Genomic DNA, 15,823 nt, shown 5'->3' with positions numbered 1-15,823 from the left:
ATTATATTTATTTCAAAATACGAGTGAATAATTTCTTGAAATATTTTTTTTATACTAGTAATATTAAAAAATTTCAGGCTAATAAACTGCTGCGCGATTCGAGTAGCCGCATCAATTGGACGAAACGGCGTTTAAATGTTTTTTAAAAACCCAGCGCGTCTGTTGAAATAAAAAAATGAGTGAAGAAGAAGATATAATAAATAATGTAAATGAGGAATATATAGGACTATTAATGCGAGATCATAAATAGAGACGGGGACAAGTGAGTGTTGATGGCGTCAGTTAGTGGAGATAAGGATCGGGCAACAGAGACCGCTCAGTGCACAGTGGACAGTGGGTCTCTATGTGATCTCGCTTCTACAGATGGTCTTCTCTCATAGTAGTCCGCTACTTAGGGTAATACCATCAGATGGTATATGGGTATTAGGCAGATGGCATATGGACATAATTATTAAACATTCACTATCCGCAAAAAATAACTATGAAGAAAATGGGCAGGGATACGGTAAAAAAAAAAAAAAAAATAGTTAACAACTATTTATTTTATAAAAAGGCAAATTGAGGTAGGGATAAAATCATGTAAATATAAGAATAAATAAATAGTATTAATATAAAATAGGCCGTGATAAGAATATAAAAAAAAAATTCGGTTAAAAATAAACAGGTGACGTAATTTTTCTAAATTCTCATAATTGTCTATTTTATATTAATACTATTTTATTTCTTCTATTCTTTCATTTGTATATAATTTTCTTTTCACTTATATTTACATCATTTTAACCCTGCCTTAATTTACCTTTTTTTTATCTTATTATCATACTATGTCAAAATATTTTTAGTAGTTTTTAAATCTTTTTAGCCCTGACGAGGATCTACAAAGCTTAAAATTTTTATTTCAACTTTTTAGTGTTAATTTACTGCTTAGTTACTTTTCCAACACTTCAATAATAATTTAGGGTAATCAAAATTTAGTAAGCATATTACAATAAAAAGCCAAAAATTTAAACAATAAATTTTTATTTTTCTGTTACTATAAAAATTCCCATTTATAGTTTCCCGATGAGCGAATAACGAAAATAAACTTTATGCCTTCGAAGAATACAACAGTTTAACAACCTGGTGTTCACATATTGCGATCTTAAGAGATAGGACAAGCCCGGCAGTCTCAGATTTTCCAGTCTATATTCCTCCATTAATTAATTATTAAATCTTTCCATAGTTTATTTTTATCCGTTTTTCTTTTACAATTAAAAATGTTAATTATTTTCAATAAACAAATTAATAAGTTTTTTACAGGAAGATTTTTTTTACAAAATAAAGGATAACACCTTTCTCATATAAAAGACCACTTGTTTTTACTTTGATTTACGAAGGTAGTTCAAAATCGTCACTTTTGATGAAGCCCTAAAAAGGTGTAAAATCAATTATATAAAGTGACCTGCGACGTTTTTAGGAGGGCGGCAAAATTTCATTATAAATTATTATAATAAATAATAAATAAATGTGTACCGCTACAACCCATGAAGGGTCAGGGTCCTTTGTAGGGAAGTACAGTTACTTGGACCAGCGGTTGTGCAAGGTGATATGGTCAGAATCATACTCGACTGCCCGATATTTCCCAATTAAGGAATTTTTCCCAACTCACCTCACTCAATCAAACTCACTCACCGGGTGCTTGTAGTTTGTAGCAAAGTGCCTTACTACTGACCCACTCCACTCCATAATAATTTGGAACTACTTTTTTGTTCTTCACCAATTTAGAATAAAAGAATAGCCAAAATAAATGTCCACGGTTATTATTATGTTACTATGTTGTTAATTTTTTCACGTAATATATTATGAAAATACCATAATTTGTTTATGAAAAAGGGCTGTCTACAGGGTACCATTACCGTTTTCGTAGTTCAAGTTTAGTTAGGTCAAGTTTTAATTTCGTGGAATCGCCATAGAAATAAAAGTTGACCCCCCAGGCCAGATTCAAACCGGCCCTGATGTAGTTCTGGGTTGAAAAGATCTATGCCTCAGTTACTGACAGCGAATTATGTAATATTATGAAATATATTGGCTCAATCTACGGCTTATTTGTTTAAATTGAAAGAGGGACAGAATTCTCAAATTAGTACATTAAAAGCAACCGGGCCAAAAAAGATTACTGTAATCTGTAATATGACGGACGATAGAGCTATCACATGTCAGATGACATAAAAACGCACCTTGGTACCAGCGAATCCTTTCTTAGAAGTGCTTAAAGCACACGGGGAATATCCTAATCATAGGTTGGCTATATTGGTATAGACGTGACTCTTTTTATTAATATACAACGGGGTTCCAGGTACTCAGGTTCAATGGTCGTCACATGGAAACGGAAATGCTGAATCGTTACTTTCGTTAACTTTCTGAATCGTTCATATGAAGGTTTTCAGGAGCAGGGAGATAGAATGGCTTTTTATAATACGGAAATCACAATACCATTAGTTTTTAAAAATGAAGTATGTTTTAAAAATATTTAGAACGAAGAACACCAAATTGCATGGTAAGTTTAATTGAGTGAATAAAATGGGCCTCTTAGGTTAACCGATGGCTGATATCTATTTGGAATCTAAACATTATTGTGAGTGATTTCTAAGGAAAAACACAATTTATTAAATTTATACACAATATGCCCACTTTTTTAGTTAGTATTGTCTAGCCAAGGAAAATAGTAGATGGCCTATTCTTCGAAAATCAAGAAAATTCTCATAATTTATGAAAAATACTATTTAAGTTTTTAAATGATGAATCCCGTAGTGATAATACGACATAAACTTCCCGAAGCAGTCACCATTCGAAGACCCAAACAGAGGACAAAAATGTTAATAAACTAATAATTGATCCAAGTTGTAGACCAAAACTTCTCTGGAAGAGTTGCGTTAAAGGCTGATCTTATGAATTTGGGTTTGAACGGTGGACACAACAATTGATGGTATTGGCATCGAACCATTGGGTTCACAATGCCTTTTATTTATTTATGTTAGCAATTTCGCCTTATGGTAAAGAATATTACATCTCATACATTACAGATAATGCGAAAACATTAAGGTAATGTTCCATTTTGAGGTTTGTCGGTACGAGTCGGTTATTAGAGCCCGATTGAATCAGAATAAAAGATCCTTGGTCCAATTGCCTCGCCTTGAGAGGGCGCCTGGGAGGAGGCCACGCAGATGCTGCGCTCTCACGGGACGCTAATGAGTCGGAGAGGGGGGTACTTAGCGACAAGATAACCGATCCTACAGATCGAGATAGCGGCTATTTAGGAGGCCGTGGCTGGCCTGGTTCCGAAGATGGATTGGTCGAGATGGGCATCTATCCACTTTCGCTACAATAGGAAACGAGGCTTCTTTATCGGTGACGTACCTTCGGGGTGTCTATGGCGAAAGTGCTTTCCATAGTTTACGAGGAGTTTCCTGTATTGCATCTGAGAAACGTTTAATAGATAGGTTTTTGTGTAAGTAGGGAAAGCGAAACCGACTAAACATCTAATTACAACAGACCTAATTGTAATAGAGCTAAAGCAGGGAGATGCGAAAAAAAATTCAAGCTCATGATTCGCCTAAAATGTGAGTCATTGGTCGGAAACAGCTCTTCTTGATGAGAAACCGAAACAAAAATCCACACCCATACATATATCTATATTAATAAAGCGGCGATTGTTAAGGCTTCAAATAATAGGACCATCAATTATCCGGTCTAATGTTGATTATTTATTTATTTATTTTTTACAAAGCTCGGAAGAGTTTGAAACATACAAGCAATTTCTAATTTTTCTTGATTTTGTGATATTTAAAATATAAATATAACAAGCAAATGTGATGTCAAAATCGATACAATTATTTATAAGACTAATTCGATTTTTTTTTTATTATTATCATTATTTCATCAGTTTTATTATATTTTTTTATAAATTAATATTTTTATTCCAGGAAGATAGTCCGGGTGGCGGTCAATAAAGGTATCAAAATAGTAAAAGAAAACTATTTATTAATGGAATATGGATCAATGAATTACTACTAGTGTAGGAACAAAAAAAAATTTCTATTACAAAAAAAAAATTAAAAACAAACTATTTAAAAATAAAACTATTATTATATTTTCATATAGATTCATATTTTTATTCATGCAATGGTAGTATTTTCTTTCATTTATATATTTCTTTATTTTTATTAATTTTTTTTCCACGGAACGGAATTAGAGACAACGCAAATATTATTACTTTTGGCTTTCCTCTTCTTTTTGTTTTTCTTTCCTTCCATTTTTCTCTCATTATCTCTGCGTACCTTTGTATCGTTTTAACTGTCTACGTGACCCCTTTTTCGAATTTTCCTTTTCCAAAAGAATCTTGATTTCCTTCAGTTTTTTTCTTTAACTTTCTCCGTCCAGGCAGTCCTGGTCCATTATTCCTAGTCTTTCCGTTTCTTCCTTCACCTGCCTGACGTATCCTCCTGAGCTTTTGTGTCCTCGGATTTTTTGGAATATTTCCTTGTTTAGTCTTTCCGGGGCCATTTTTACCATATGTCAATGGAATTTTAGTTTCCTGAACCTTATTTCTGTTCCTTTGTGTCTTTGTAGATTTCTTTGTTGTTATTAATAATATTAAACAATAATATTTCTTTATTATTGTTTTGTTTTATTTTAATTCTACTCATAATTAAGTTTTATTATCATTTACAATTGTTTTTCCTTTTTCTGTTTTTTTCCCCTTACTTTCTGTATATATTGTATCAATGAATATTTGAACACTAATACTTCATGCCTTTAATTCGTGACAGATTACATTGATTCTCTTTAATAAAATAAAATTTTTATCTTTTATCTAGAGATTTTATGTTAAAAAAAAAAAAATCGTTTCTGATTCATATTTTCCACCAAGATTCTGTATAATGGTTCAGTGGACTTTGGCCCTCATGGAAATGGAAATACCTTCGATACCTGACGCAGAGGTAATTAATATCGAAGGCCGGGAGTTGATTGGCGGAGATATGTAATTACAGCGCCGAGCGTGAGCTTAAAATCAGAAGGGGTTGCGCAAGGTATGCCACTGCAGCTATTGCTGCTCGATAGTCGATTGCGATCCCGCTCAACCGCAGCTACTAATGCCAAGGGCGGTTCCGACCGCAACCCCCTCTTCCTTGTACCACAATAACTAGCTGCATAGCCATTATAGTGGTCATAAATGTTCTGATATTCTCATATCCTTGTATTTAAAAAGGTATCATTTAATGCAATGTATGTAGAACAATAGGGTCTCTAAAGCCTCATGTGGACAACTAATAGTACAAGAGCTCAAGAGGAAAAGATTTATTTAACCCCAATTTTTGATTACTTCAATGAAAACTATGTCTAAATTTATGAGTCTGTCAAGTAAAAGTGGAGGGAAGAATAAAAATAGCAGCTGTTTCAACAAAAATTAATTTTTCATTCTCAACAACTTTTCATTAAAAAAAATGTAATGCAAGATGAGTAGTTACTCAGTCTCTAGTGGTCCTCAATACCGGTGACGCGGCTGGGAGAGAAGCGCTGGGTTCTCGTGGAGCCCTGCTTTGCCTTCCACACTGGGGAGGCAAGGCTTGGCTTGGGGTTCCACAGGCAAATTGTAAATTTCGTTTATAGGTGTGAATGTGTATTTATTTTTTGTTACTTAAATTTAATTTTCTTTGTCTTATACATAATTTTTTTATTAGTGTTTCTTGTTTTATTTTTTATATAAATTAATATTTTTATCTTTTAAAAACATGATGGTATTTTATTTTATTTATATATTTTTTTATTATTATGATTTTAAATTTAATTTCGTTTTCTTTTAATTGTATTCTTACAATTGTTTTGTTACCTTCTTTTTTTCCCCTTTATTCTTCCATTTCTGTAAATGTTGTATGAATGAATATTTAAACATTAATACTTAATTATTTGTTGTACTTTAACATGCTTAAACAGAATAAGTATTTTAAAAGGGTTAAAATCGATTGACGTAATCTTTAACGGTAGATAAATTCATATTTGGGAGGGGGGAAAATAAGGAGCCCTTTGGGAAAAAAAGGTGAATGAAAAACGCCTATAAGTTTAGGATTCTGGTAAAGTTCTAACAATGAATCATTCGTATAACTTAAAAAATATCTCTTTCGCAAAAAATAAACTACTTCTGAATTCCTGGAGAATAGCTAAAGATCTTTTCGTTGCCATTTCATTAATTTAAAAAAAATCATTAAATATTAAAGTTAAAAAGAATGTAATACAAAATGGGTCGCACAACCAATTTCCAACCTTTTTGTTGAATGGTATTCAGTAACAAGAGTGTCTGATGAATCTATAGCAGACGAGTTTTGATTTCATTAATATCACCATATGAATAATTTATTTCGGGCAAATAACTTTCAAAAAAAAATTTTTTTAAGCGATTCACCATAAATAATTTAATCGCAACAATAATATTTAGTAATAATTTAATAATAATATTTGGACGATTAATAAATAATAGGGAGTGATTTGTTATATGAAACACCTTTGTTATATAACTTCTTTTTTTTTTATAAACACTAATGAAATAAAATAATTTCTAAGATTAATTCGTTCCCCGAATACTAATTCAGCAAGAGACGTGAACCCAGAAACCGAAACCTTGCGCTTACGCAACCCGGATCCAAAGAGAACCCTGCGACCTTTCCAGTACCACGGCTTAACGAGGAGTGTAAATGAAATGAAAGCGCTAGTATATGTAGCGATTTGTGCAACCCGACAATCTTGATGGATCGTATCCGTTGAGCAAATATCAAATTTACAGTAAATCTTCAACGTTCGTATAAGGTATAATTCGCCGTCAGAATTACACTGCAGCTCACCGTGATAGCAGAATTAAATGGAATGGATGCTGTGCAGTATCAGATAAGATGGCCTTAATTGTATTTCCTTAGTATACAGAAATAATAAATCTGTAGAACAACAACCCACGTCAGAGGTGCAGGAACGAACTGCTGTTACTTGAACAAAGGTTGTGCAAGGAGGTTATTTGGACAAAGCTGGGTGGACCTGATTCTACAGGGTTGACTAACGACTACAGCAACAGAATTTGAACGCGGATCTTTGCAGTTACATTGAGTTACCACTGAGCCATTTTGTTCCCAGTATACAAATATATAGCAATAGTTATCTTTGTCAAAGAAATTAAATCCTTAATTAAATCTATCAAAATTTAATTTTACTTCTTTTATTAAATATACACCAATGATTTAAAGGCAATAGATCAAAAACTAAATATCAACATTCTTATTTGGCTGCTAGAGCCTCGGCAATTTTCTTTTTATATAAGAATGTAATGAAACAGAAAATTCACATGTTTCAGACCATTTCAAAAACACATGAGAACATCAACTTTTCATTAGTCCAAAATTAAATATTTCAGATTTTTTTTGTCCAGCTGTAAAATTCAGAAAAATGTACACGACAGTGACTAATTCCAAAGGACACGTATGAAATCTTAGGATAGATAGATACCTATCAAGGTATGATATAATCAAGAAATAGATATCAAATTACTGGCCAAAGGACCTACGCTGCTCAGATACGATCTAAAAACGCGCCAAATGCACTCGAGCACGGCTTCCATCAACTACCAAAGGTGTTTATAGTTTATTTATCGAGTCATCACTTATACGTTGTAGGAGGAGATGAGTTACCAAAATGCTTAGCGAACCCGCAGGTTCGAAGCCGATACCACTAACTGCTGTAAATACATATTTACCCAATGAGGCCCGTCCAAACCCAATTCTAAAAGATCAGTAATTCGCTGATAAAGCTGCAAATAAGCACTGGATTAAAAATACATTAGCGTTAATGTGACTAACCTGTGATCCCTCAGATGGTCCTGCCTCCTGAAGGCCTTGCCACAGATGTCGCAGGAGTACGGCCGCTCGTCCGTATGCGTCCTCTCGTGGATCAACAGGTTGTAGGACTTGGTGAACTGCCTGTTGCAGAACTTGCAAATGAACTGCTTCTTGGGCCTAGCCGCCCTGCCGGGGGCCCTGAGAAGCCTGTTGGCCTGGGCCGAAGGGAACATGGCGGCCGGCCCCGGAGGCGGTGGAAAGGGGAAGGGAGGAGCGGAGGGGAAGAGGGGGTAGCCGGGGGGCGGCGGCAGGAGGGCGGCGTGCAGCGCCAGCTCCTTCCGCTTGTCCGCCATCATGGCCACCAGCTCTGATTGAGGCCCGTACATCCCCCGAGAGGGTAGCACGGGCACGAAGGCCGAGTCCCGGTGCATTAGGTAGGAGTCCTCTCTGGGGGTATCTTCTCCCCCGCTTCCGCTCGAAGGCATCCTTCTGAAACAGAGACAACTTTAAGTTAGTATTGCGTAAGCCAATCATGAAAACATTAATCGCACATAATAACATTACAATTGGATTTAACGAGCAATCGTCCTACAGGTTGATTGGAACTTTATTGGAAGGATCGTTTCATGTTCAACAAGTTAGCTTTTGATTGGACATAGTTGATTTCTGTGCTAGGACTGTCGTTCTTATAAGTATCGAATTCTTCTGCTTTGCATTTTATTTTTAGTCCTGATTTGGAACACAAATATTTGCCTATTTGTGTTAACTTTATTTTTTTAAAGGTTTCTGTGAATAAATAAAAGAAAAGCATAATGGAATAGGTTGGATAACTATAACATCAACAGTCCTAGCATAAAAATCTCGCTCCACTAAGTTCAATTACACTCTAGTTAAAACTAACATGATTTCTACCATCTACGTTTTGGTAGACCTCTGGGACGTTTAGCCGTTGGATTAGCGCTTAACAGGACTCACCCATATCAGATGATATCAGTTCAATTATATTTTCTGGGCATAGTTTAATCATCTATTCAAATATTCTACGCACTATTTTATCTTCAAGAATCTAAAGGTTATTGTAATGAATTGTCTGCCATAATATAACAGATTATATATTTTTGTTATTAATATTATTACGACCGATTGGACCAGAACGGAGAGGAACTTCTAACACTCTTAAGAAGGCGTACATTATTTTTAATTATTACAGAACCAAAAGAATAATCATAATACAATTTAACATAGTATACTAAAATGTTTATGATATATATTTGTCATAATATAATGATAATAAATATGTGTACAATATGAGAATAGTGTACAGTGTATGTTTGCTATGATAAGGGCGGCACATCAAAGGGAGTCTGGCTAGGAGTGTGACCAATTGCTTCCTTGGAGTCAGGCAATAGAGAGTTCGTAACACACAAAAAAAAAACTGAAAGTTTTTTAATGATTTTTTTCGATTACTTCATGATCGTGTACGATTAGTGGTTCTATTCAGTCTGATTATTGATTCATCAATTTTTTTGGGGGACAAAATCATAAAAACTAATAATGAGCTGCTAGGAAAGAAGTGTTTACACGTAGTGAGAGGTATGATATTTATAGGTATAATATAAGATAGCCAGGTATAATATTTATAGGTATAATATAAGGTAGTGAGGTATAATATTTGTGACTATTGAAGATTTTTGTAAAAAAAAACAAACAGTATAATTCAATTTTTTTTGTATTACAATTAAGAGAGTATTATTTAAATGTAAATAATCACGCGTTTTAACAAATTGCTTAGAGGAATCCAGAAATAAACGGTTGAGCGAAAGTGCTGGTATAATATAAAAATGAAACATAAAAAAATGTATGTGTACATAAAAAAAAAATTATGGAACATAAAAAAAAAGTAAATGGAATAATAAAAAATGTTTGCGAAACCAATTAGTGAATAATAATGTAAATGAATCTCGTTAAAATAAAGAAAATATTCAACAAATAACTCTGAGACAACATTAGACATATCAAGGTGTAGTAACATATTATGAATCTCTATAAAATGGTAATATCTATGAGTTACATAAAAGATTTATGAATATCATCAGATTGTAAGAAAATATTCAACAAATAGTCTTATTATAATTTGTAATTTTATTATTATATTTTCTAGTAATTAACCATTTGTTCAATATTTTAGCAATTTTAAAATATAAAATAAAATTAAAAATTTTGAGTTGTTTTGTAATGTTTTTATTATCAAATATGTTAATTATGGTAATTTTTTTATTATCACATATCGGCCACAAAGGACCACCCGAATATCTCTGATTAGGCTTCTTTGGGAGTCTTGATCTTCTTTCTTCCCACCGCAGTTTCATGATCCTCGACTGCCTTTCTTTTCTTTCTTCGGATCACTTCATACCTCCCTTTTTTCCTCTTAAAATATAGGCGAGATTTTTCACTGGTTTCCTGTATGTGTCTATCTGGGCAGTCGGTATCTGAAATTTTAAGGTTTGTTTAATTCTTCTCCCATTTGTCTCGTGTATCCTCCCATGCTTTTGTAGCTAAAAATTTTGTTGAAAGATTTTTTTGTTCAATCTTTCCTCCGTCATCCTTCTCCTCGGTTTCCAAGTCGTTGATTTTTCTTTGATCTCTTCGTTAGATCGTCGCTTGTAACCTTCTCGTGTTTTCCTGGGCCCATAGATTTTTCTTAAGATCTTACCTTCTATTTTTAGAGTTTTTCTAAGTTGGGTAGTCATGCGGTCTCCATCCCGTATAAAATCACAGTAATTATAATGTTTTGGTAATTTATTGACAGCTAATTTTTTTTTTTTTTTATTTTTATAAAGAAATGTTTACAGGTCGTATTTTAGTTACTCATATTCTAAACACAATAGTATTATTCAATTATATTTTTGTATTTAAAATTTAAAACAAACTGTCTTTTTTCTTATAGTTAATTAAATTGTACGTAGTATTTTTTCTTTTAAGGAGATGGCTAATAGTTTTCTATCCTTTTCTCTTCTTGCCAATCGCTTTCCCATCCTCTGCTGGGAAATGTATGGCTTTTTGTAAACACAAAAAAGATCGTTGGCCTACTACTTGTGGTCAGACCACATTCCCATCATTAAGGAGCTACTTTCTATATTTTTTTATTATAAGGGCAAGGCTAAACTAGTCCTATTGGTTGCTAAATAACTTTGTAAAACCAGGCATGGGATTATAACATCGTTAGGATTGAGAATAAGACGTAAGCTTTTTTGTTGTTTTTTTCGCCTACCTTGTATCATATAGACGTTTGCTGATCTGATATCTGTATTGTTTGTTTGCTTGGTTGCGACACACTCTATAGTTTATATATTAATTTATTTAAATCTTTTATAGTCTAGAGACACAGAGGGGGTTCCCCTGTTTAATACAATTAAAATAATTAAGTGCAAGATAAGAAAAAAATTAATGAAGATAAATACAAGTATGATGTAAGGATAAAAGAGTGACAAAAAAAATATAAAGGTCGTGGTATATAAACAATGAAACAATTTAAACTCTTAAAAATAAAGAGGATAAAGATAAAAACAAAAAATTTAACTAAACTAATTAAGTGAACAGATACATCAAAATATATATAATTGAAAATATCGATTAATTTAAATTGAAAAATTAAATTAAATTAAATATTTAATATTTTGAATTATAATGAATAAAACAATAATTTTATTCTGGGACATATGTCGCCTAAGAATAAATACATGGTTCATACATTAAGATTATTTGTCTGGCAAGCATTTAAAAGTTTCCAGTAAGCAAAATGAAATTACATTGAGATCTTGGCATAACTACTGTTTATAATGTTAATCAATATACGCCTAGTTATTTGTTCACAATCATGCGGAGGTTTGGTTATACAATAAGTGGAGGAATAATTGTTGTTTAAAGGAAAGAATGGATGAGTACTGGGGAATGGAGATGGGAAGAGAATTCCAGAAGGCTGCACGTATGACGAAGGATTTGCTAAAGAAGGCGGTTCTATAGGAGGGCATGTATAAATCAATCGGTTGGGATCTGCTGTTTAGTGAATGAAGAGTGAGGAGATCAAGGATATAGGTAGGTTTTTGATTTTAAGAACTTGCAATAGGAAAACATAATGGGGTGTATAAAAAAAAATGATCGTTTCCCAACCAAATATTTGCATTATTATTTCTTTGATATAAATACAATTAATACTGAAAGTATAGTCCATTGTCATCGACCGTCATTAGCCAGCTGCTAGTTAATTGCTCGAATCAATCTACGTTGATACCATTCTTTGAGATGGCTGTCAAAAAACTGTTAGAACGCAATTTCAACTTCTGCAAAATTATCATTTTTTTTCGAAAGCAAGTAGTAATCCGATGCTGCTAGTTCTGGCCTATATGATGGATAAGGCAGGAGTTCGAACCCATGTATTTCTTTAAACTTTTTTTCACAAATTTCTAACGTTTAGCTGATTGCTGAGGAATGTTTGTGAGAGACCAGTCTCTTTTTCACCTTTACCATGGAGATTAGATGGCGACTAACAGTATCTTTTGAAATACCACACTCCATGCCAAGTTCGCAAGTACTTGTGGACGGATTTGAGTCGACAACTTCCTACAGAATCTCATCAATATCCATTAATGTGCGGCCGGAGCCCTTCTTCCTTTCCAACGTCGCATCTCCACTGCTAAATTTTTCAAACCTACGCCGCGCGCTGCGCTGGTCAAGGACACCTTCCCCTTCATATTTAATTATTTCATGAGTTCCTTCATCGGCTGTGAATTTTTTTTTCTAGTAATACCTTAAAATTACGGGAATTTCGTGGGACACTGTCATGATCCTTCTTTGAAACAAATAACTAAACTGAGGATTTTTTTTGAAGAAGTCAAATGAGATTAAACTAGCTTGGAGAATGCTCTAAAGGGATTATTAAGTATTGGTAAGTACTAAATAGGATTAAAATAATTACAGTCCTTTGAAATCTTGAATTTGATAAAACGCTCCTTTTTTTATACACCCCATTATATAGTTTAATGTATCTGTTCACTTTAAGAGTTTAGTTAATGTTTTCTGTAGGAAAGATTTGAATGATGTAATTCAAATTTTGAAATAAATTGAAAAGAATTGTTGTTGAATTTTTTTAAAATATCCAAAGAAATCTCTCCTTTTAAGAAGTGGATATGTTAACTTTTGATTGAAAACTCTAATATTTTCAAAATAAGACAAGAATAGTCGTACAAGAAGGCAAAAGTCGCTAGTCAACACCGATTCTTTATTTCTGCGGATTATGTAGTACCTTCATGTAAGTAAAGGTTTTCGTAGGCGTAGTCTTAGTTTGTGCACTGTTGACAGAATTGTAAGATTCGATGATTTTAATAGATTATAATCTTGGACCGAAGGTACCTAGTACGCCTGCTGTATTGCACCGAGTACCCGGCAGAGGGAGCTGATAATCGTACTATCTACGGGGCATCAGCCGGACCGTTAATTCCGATCCGAGAAAGTGGCTGACTCAGGGATAGTCGAAGGCCGGGCGGCTCACATTCCCCCATCGCCCGGAGCCTTCCTATTTAAATCAACTCGTCTCCTTATTACTCCCACTCCTCCCAGTCTAATAATAGAGTAGTTGTTATAGCGGGGGTGGGATAATTGAAAAACAACTTGAATAATCAAACACCGAAACCTGTTAGCAAAAGGGTTTCTCTCGTTTTGATAGACAGCAGAGGTTTGTTTGTATCTGGCTTAGGCATGATTGCATTCAAGAAAAAAAGAATCAAACTAATCAGGGGTCAACATTCACCAAAGACCTATGTAAATAGAGACATCTACATTCATCAAAGAAGACGACGCAATGAAACATGTAGAAGGACAGGGGAGGGCTAAAAAATAAAATTGATAAAACTTTAAATATACCTTGAATATAACTTTGGCATTTCATAACTGATGAATTGTGTATGGGTCGTGAGTTAAGCCACCATCTTAGTAACCTCTTAACTGTACCGGCGCCGGTTCGATTCTGGCCTAATGAAATCTCGACCCTACAACTCTCGTTAGAATAGGTTGGATGACTCCAGGATCACACCCTCTTATGATTAAGTAATTTAAGGCCGTCTGTAGCTGAGGCAGTTGAGGCGCAGGTCTTAGCAGCCTTTGAACTGCAGTGGCGAATCCGGGCCGGGGGTTTGACTTTTATTTCTGTTGTTACGGTTGCCATGGTGAAATTAAAAACACTGGCGATATCTGCGTAGACAAGGGGTGTTACGGTTGTCATGGTGAAAACAAAACACGAGCGATATGTTTTAGACGAGTGGGTTTTGGTTTTGTGAAGGTGACAGTTTGATTTTGGAACACGTTACGATTGTTCAATGTGAAGTGGTAATAGTTTAAACCTCTGTCTTTACTGTTTGAACCGAAATAAAACCATATGAGAAATGTCATCTTATATGTTTTGTTTTTCAAAATTATGGTGTTCTACTTCAATAGACGGTCATTAACACTAGAAGTGGGGATATAGTGCAGTGAAGTTTCTTCAGCATGTCCTGGATAAGAGAATAATAATGTAAATATAGTTATTAAGTTTAAGCATTTAAGTTAAGATTAAGTCACTCTATAAGTTAAGAATTCTTTTTTTTCCTTTTTCATTTTCTGTATATATATTTCTTATTATTGGAAGATTATTGATTGACCGTGTGTATAGATGAATGGAATATGGTCCGGATGCGGTAAAAAAAAAAACTCAAACAGTAGATTTGGCTCAATAAAATAGTATAATTATCTACTATTTGAGTTTTTTTAACCGCACCCGGACCATATTCCATTAATTTCTTATTATTATTAAACTTTTGTACATATAGTTCTGCTGTTCTTTCTCTACTTTCAACTTGTTAATTTACTTATGTTTTTTTTTTTGTTGTTGTTCACGGAATATTACAGGTAACACCCCTAGGTTTTCTGTTATCTACATGTAAAGGTATTAGCCAGTGGTCATAATTCAATAATTGTTTATATTGTGGTATATTTTAGCTATATTGTAGGCATAATGCTTCGGGATTTTCGTTACTTCCAAGAGAAAGATAACATGGGGCCTAAGGAGTAATTTATTCTTTATTGTTTTGTCCTTTTGCGATTATATTTTTTTTTATTTTCCTTTAAGTCACCCCCTTCTCCGCTAAGCATGGGCAACTATGAACGATAAACATTTAGCTAAGGATAAGTCAAAGGAGGGGGAGGATTTATCCTACAGATTACCACCCAATTTTAACCACAGTAGGAGGTCGATATTCCATTCTGTGGACCCACCACGAAATAAAAGTTAACCTACCATCAAGGTTGCTAAGACGACAACCTTAACACAATCGACTGCTAATAATTATTTCGATAATGAATATAGCTAAGATATGAGAATTCAGTTCTTCAAGTTCCCCCGAGAAGATGAAGCAACTCCTTTATCCCTGACAGCTTTCCAATGATCATGATGAGCCTAGACCAATCGGATTCTATATGAGATGGCAAAAGGGCAAATGAGAGGCAGGTTTTAAAATGCCTTTTCTCATTATCCACTCCTCGTCCAACCGATGATTATCCGATGAGCTATGTGGAGTCATTTAAGGAATGGACTCGTAATAGCTGGCTTCGGTCTTCTCCTTTATTTTTTTCCATTTTCGTCTCTATCACTCTAAAAGTCCTTACCTAATTACCGGCTACCTCTCGACTCCTGACGATTTTTCAAACTTCTAAGAGGATAATTTTTTTTTTAAGTCGGTTCCAGGAAAGTTGATGATTGTGAGAGCTCTGCTGATTAGGCACAAATCATAAGCGAAAAATAATAATACACAATTAATCGCCCCTTTCAACAGAAGCAATTTTCGAGACGGGCTAATTGTCCATAATTTCAAGTGGAAATTGTTTTATTTTGTTTTTTACTCAAGAGATAAAAATAATACTAATTAAGTTTCCCTTACGCT

The 15,823-nt window shown here is 33.9% G+C and overlaps 1 protein-coding gene across 1 annotated transcript in view; it reads right to left on the bottom strand.

The window, feature by feature from the left end:
• The window catches only part of LOC106688046 (protein bowel), a 111,376-nt gene that overhangs the window by 74,695 nt on the left and 20,858 nt on the right, over positions 1–15,823 (bottom strand). Inside the window, exon 2 of the mRNA XM_014432314.3 lies at positions 7,875–8,342. Within this exon, the coding sequence (XP_014287800.1) occupies positions 7,875–8,338 (464 nt within the window). The 5' untranslated portion in view covers positions 8,339–8,342. The remainder of the gene's footprint in view (positions 1–7,874; positions 8,343–15,823) is intronic.

This window comes from Halyomorpha halys, unplaced genomic scaffold (assembly GCF_000696795.3).
Source record: "Halyomorpha halys isolate HHAL.00 unplaced genomic scaffold, Hhal_1.1 Scaffold1044.1, whole genome shotgun sequence".
NCBI lineage: Eukaryota > Metazoa > Arthropoda > Insecta > Hemiptera > Pentatomidae > Halyomorpha > Halyomorpha halys.
This window is presented reverse-complemented; position numbering and strand designations above follow the sequence as displayed.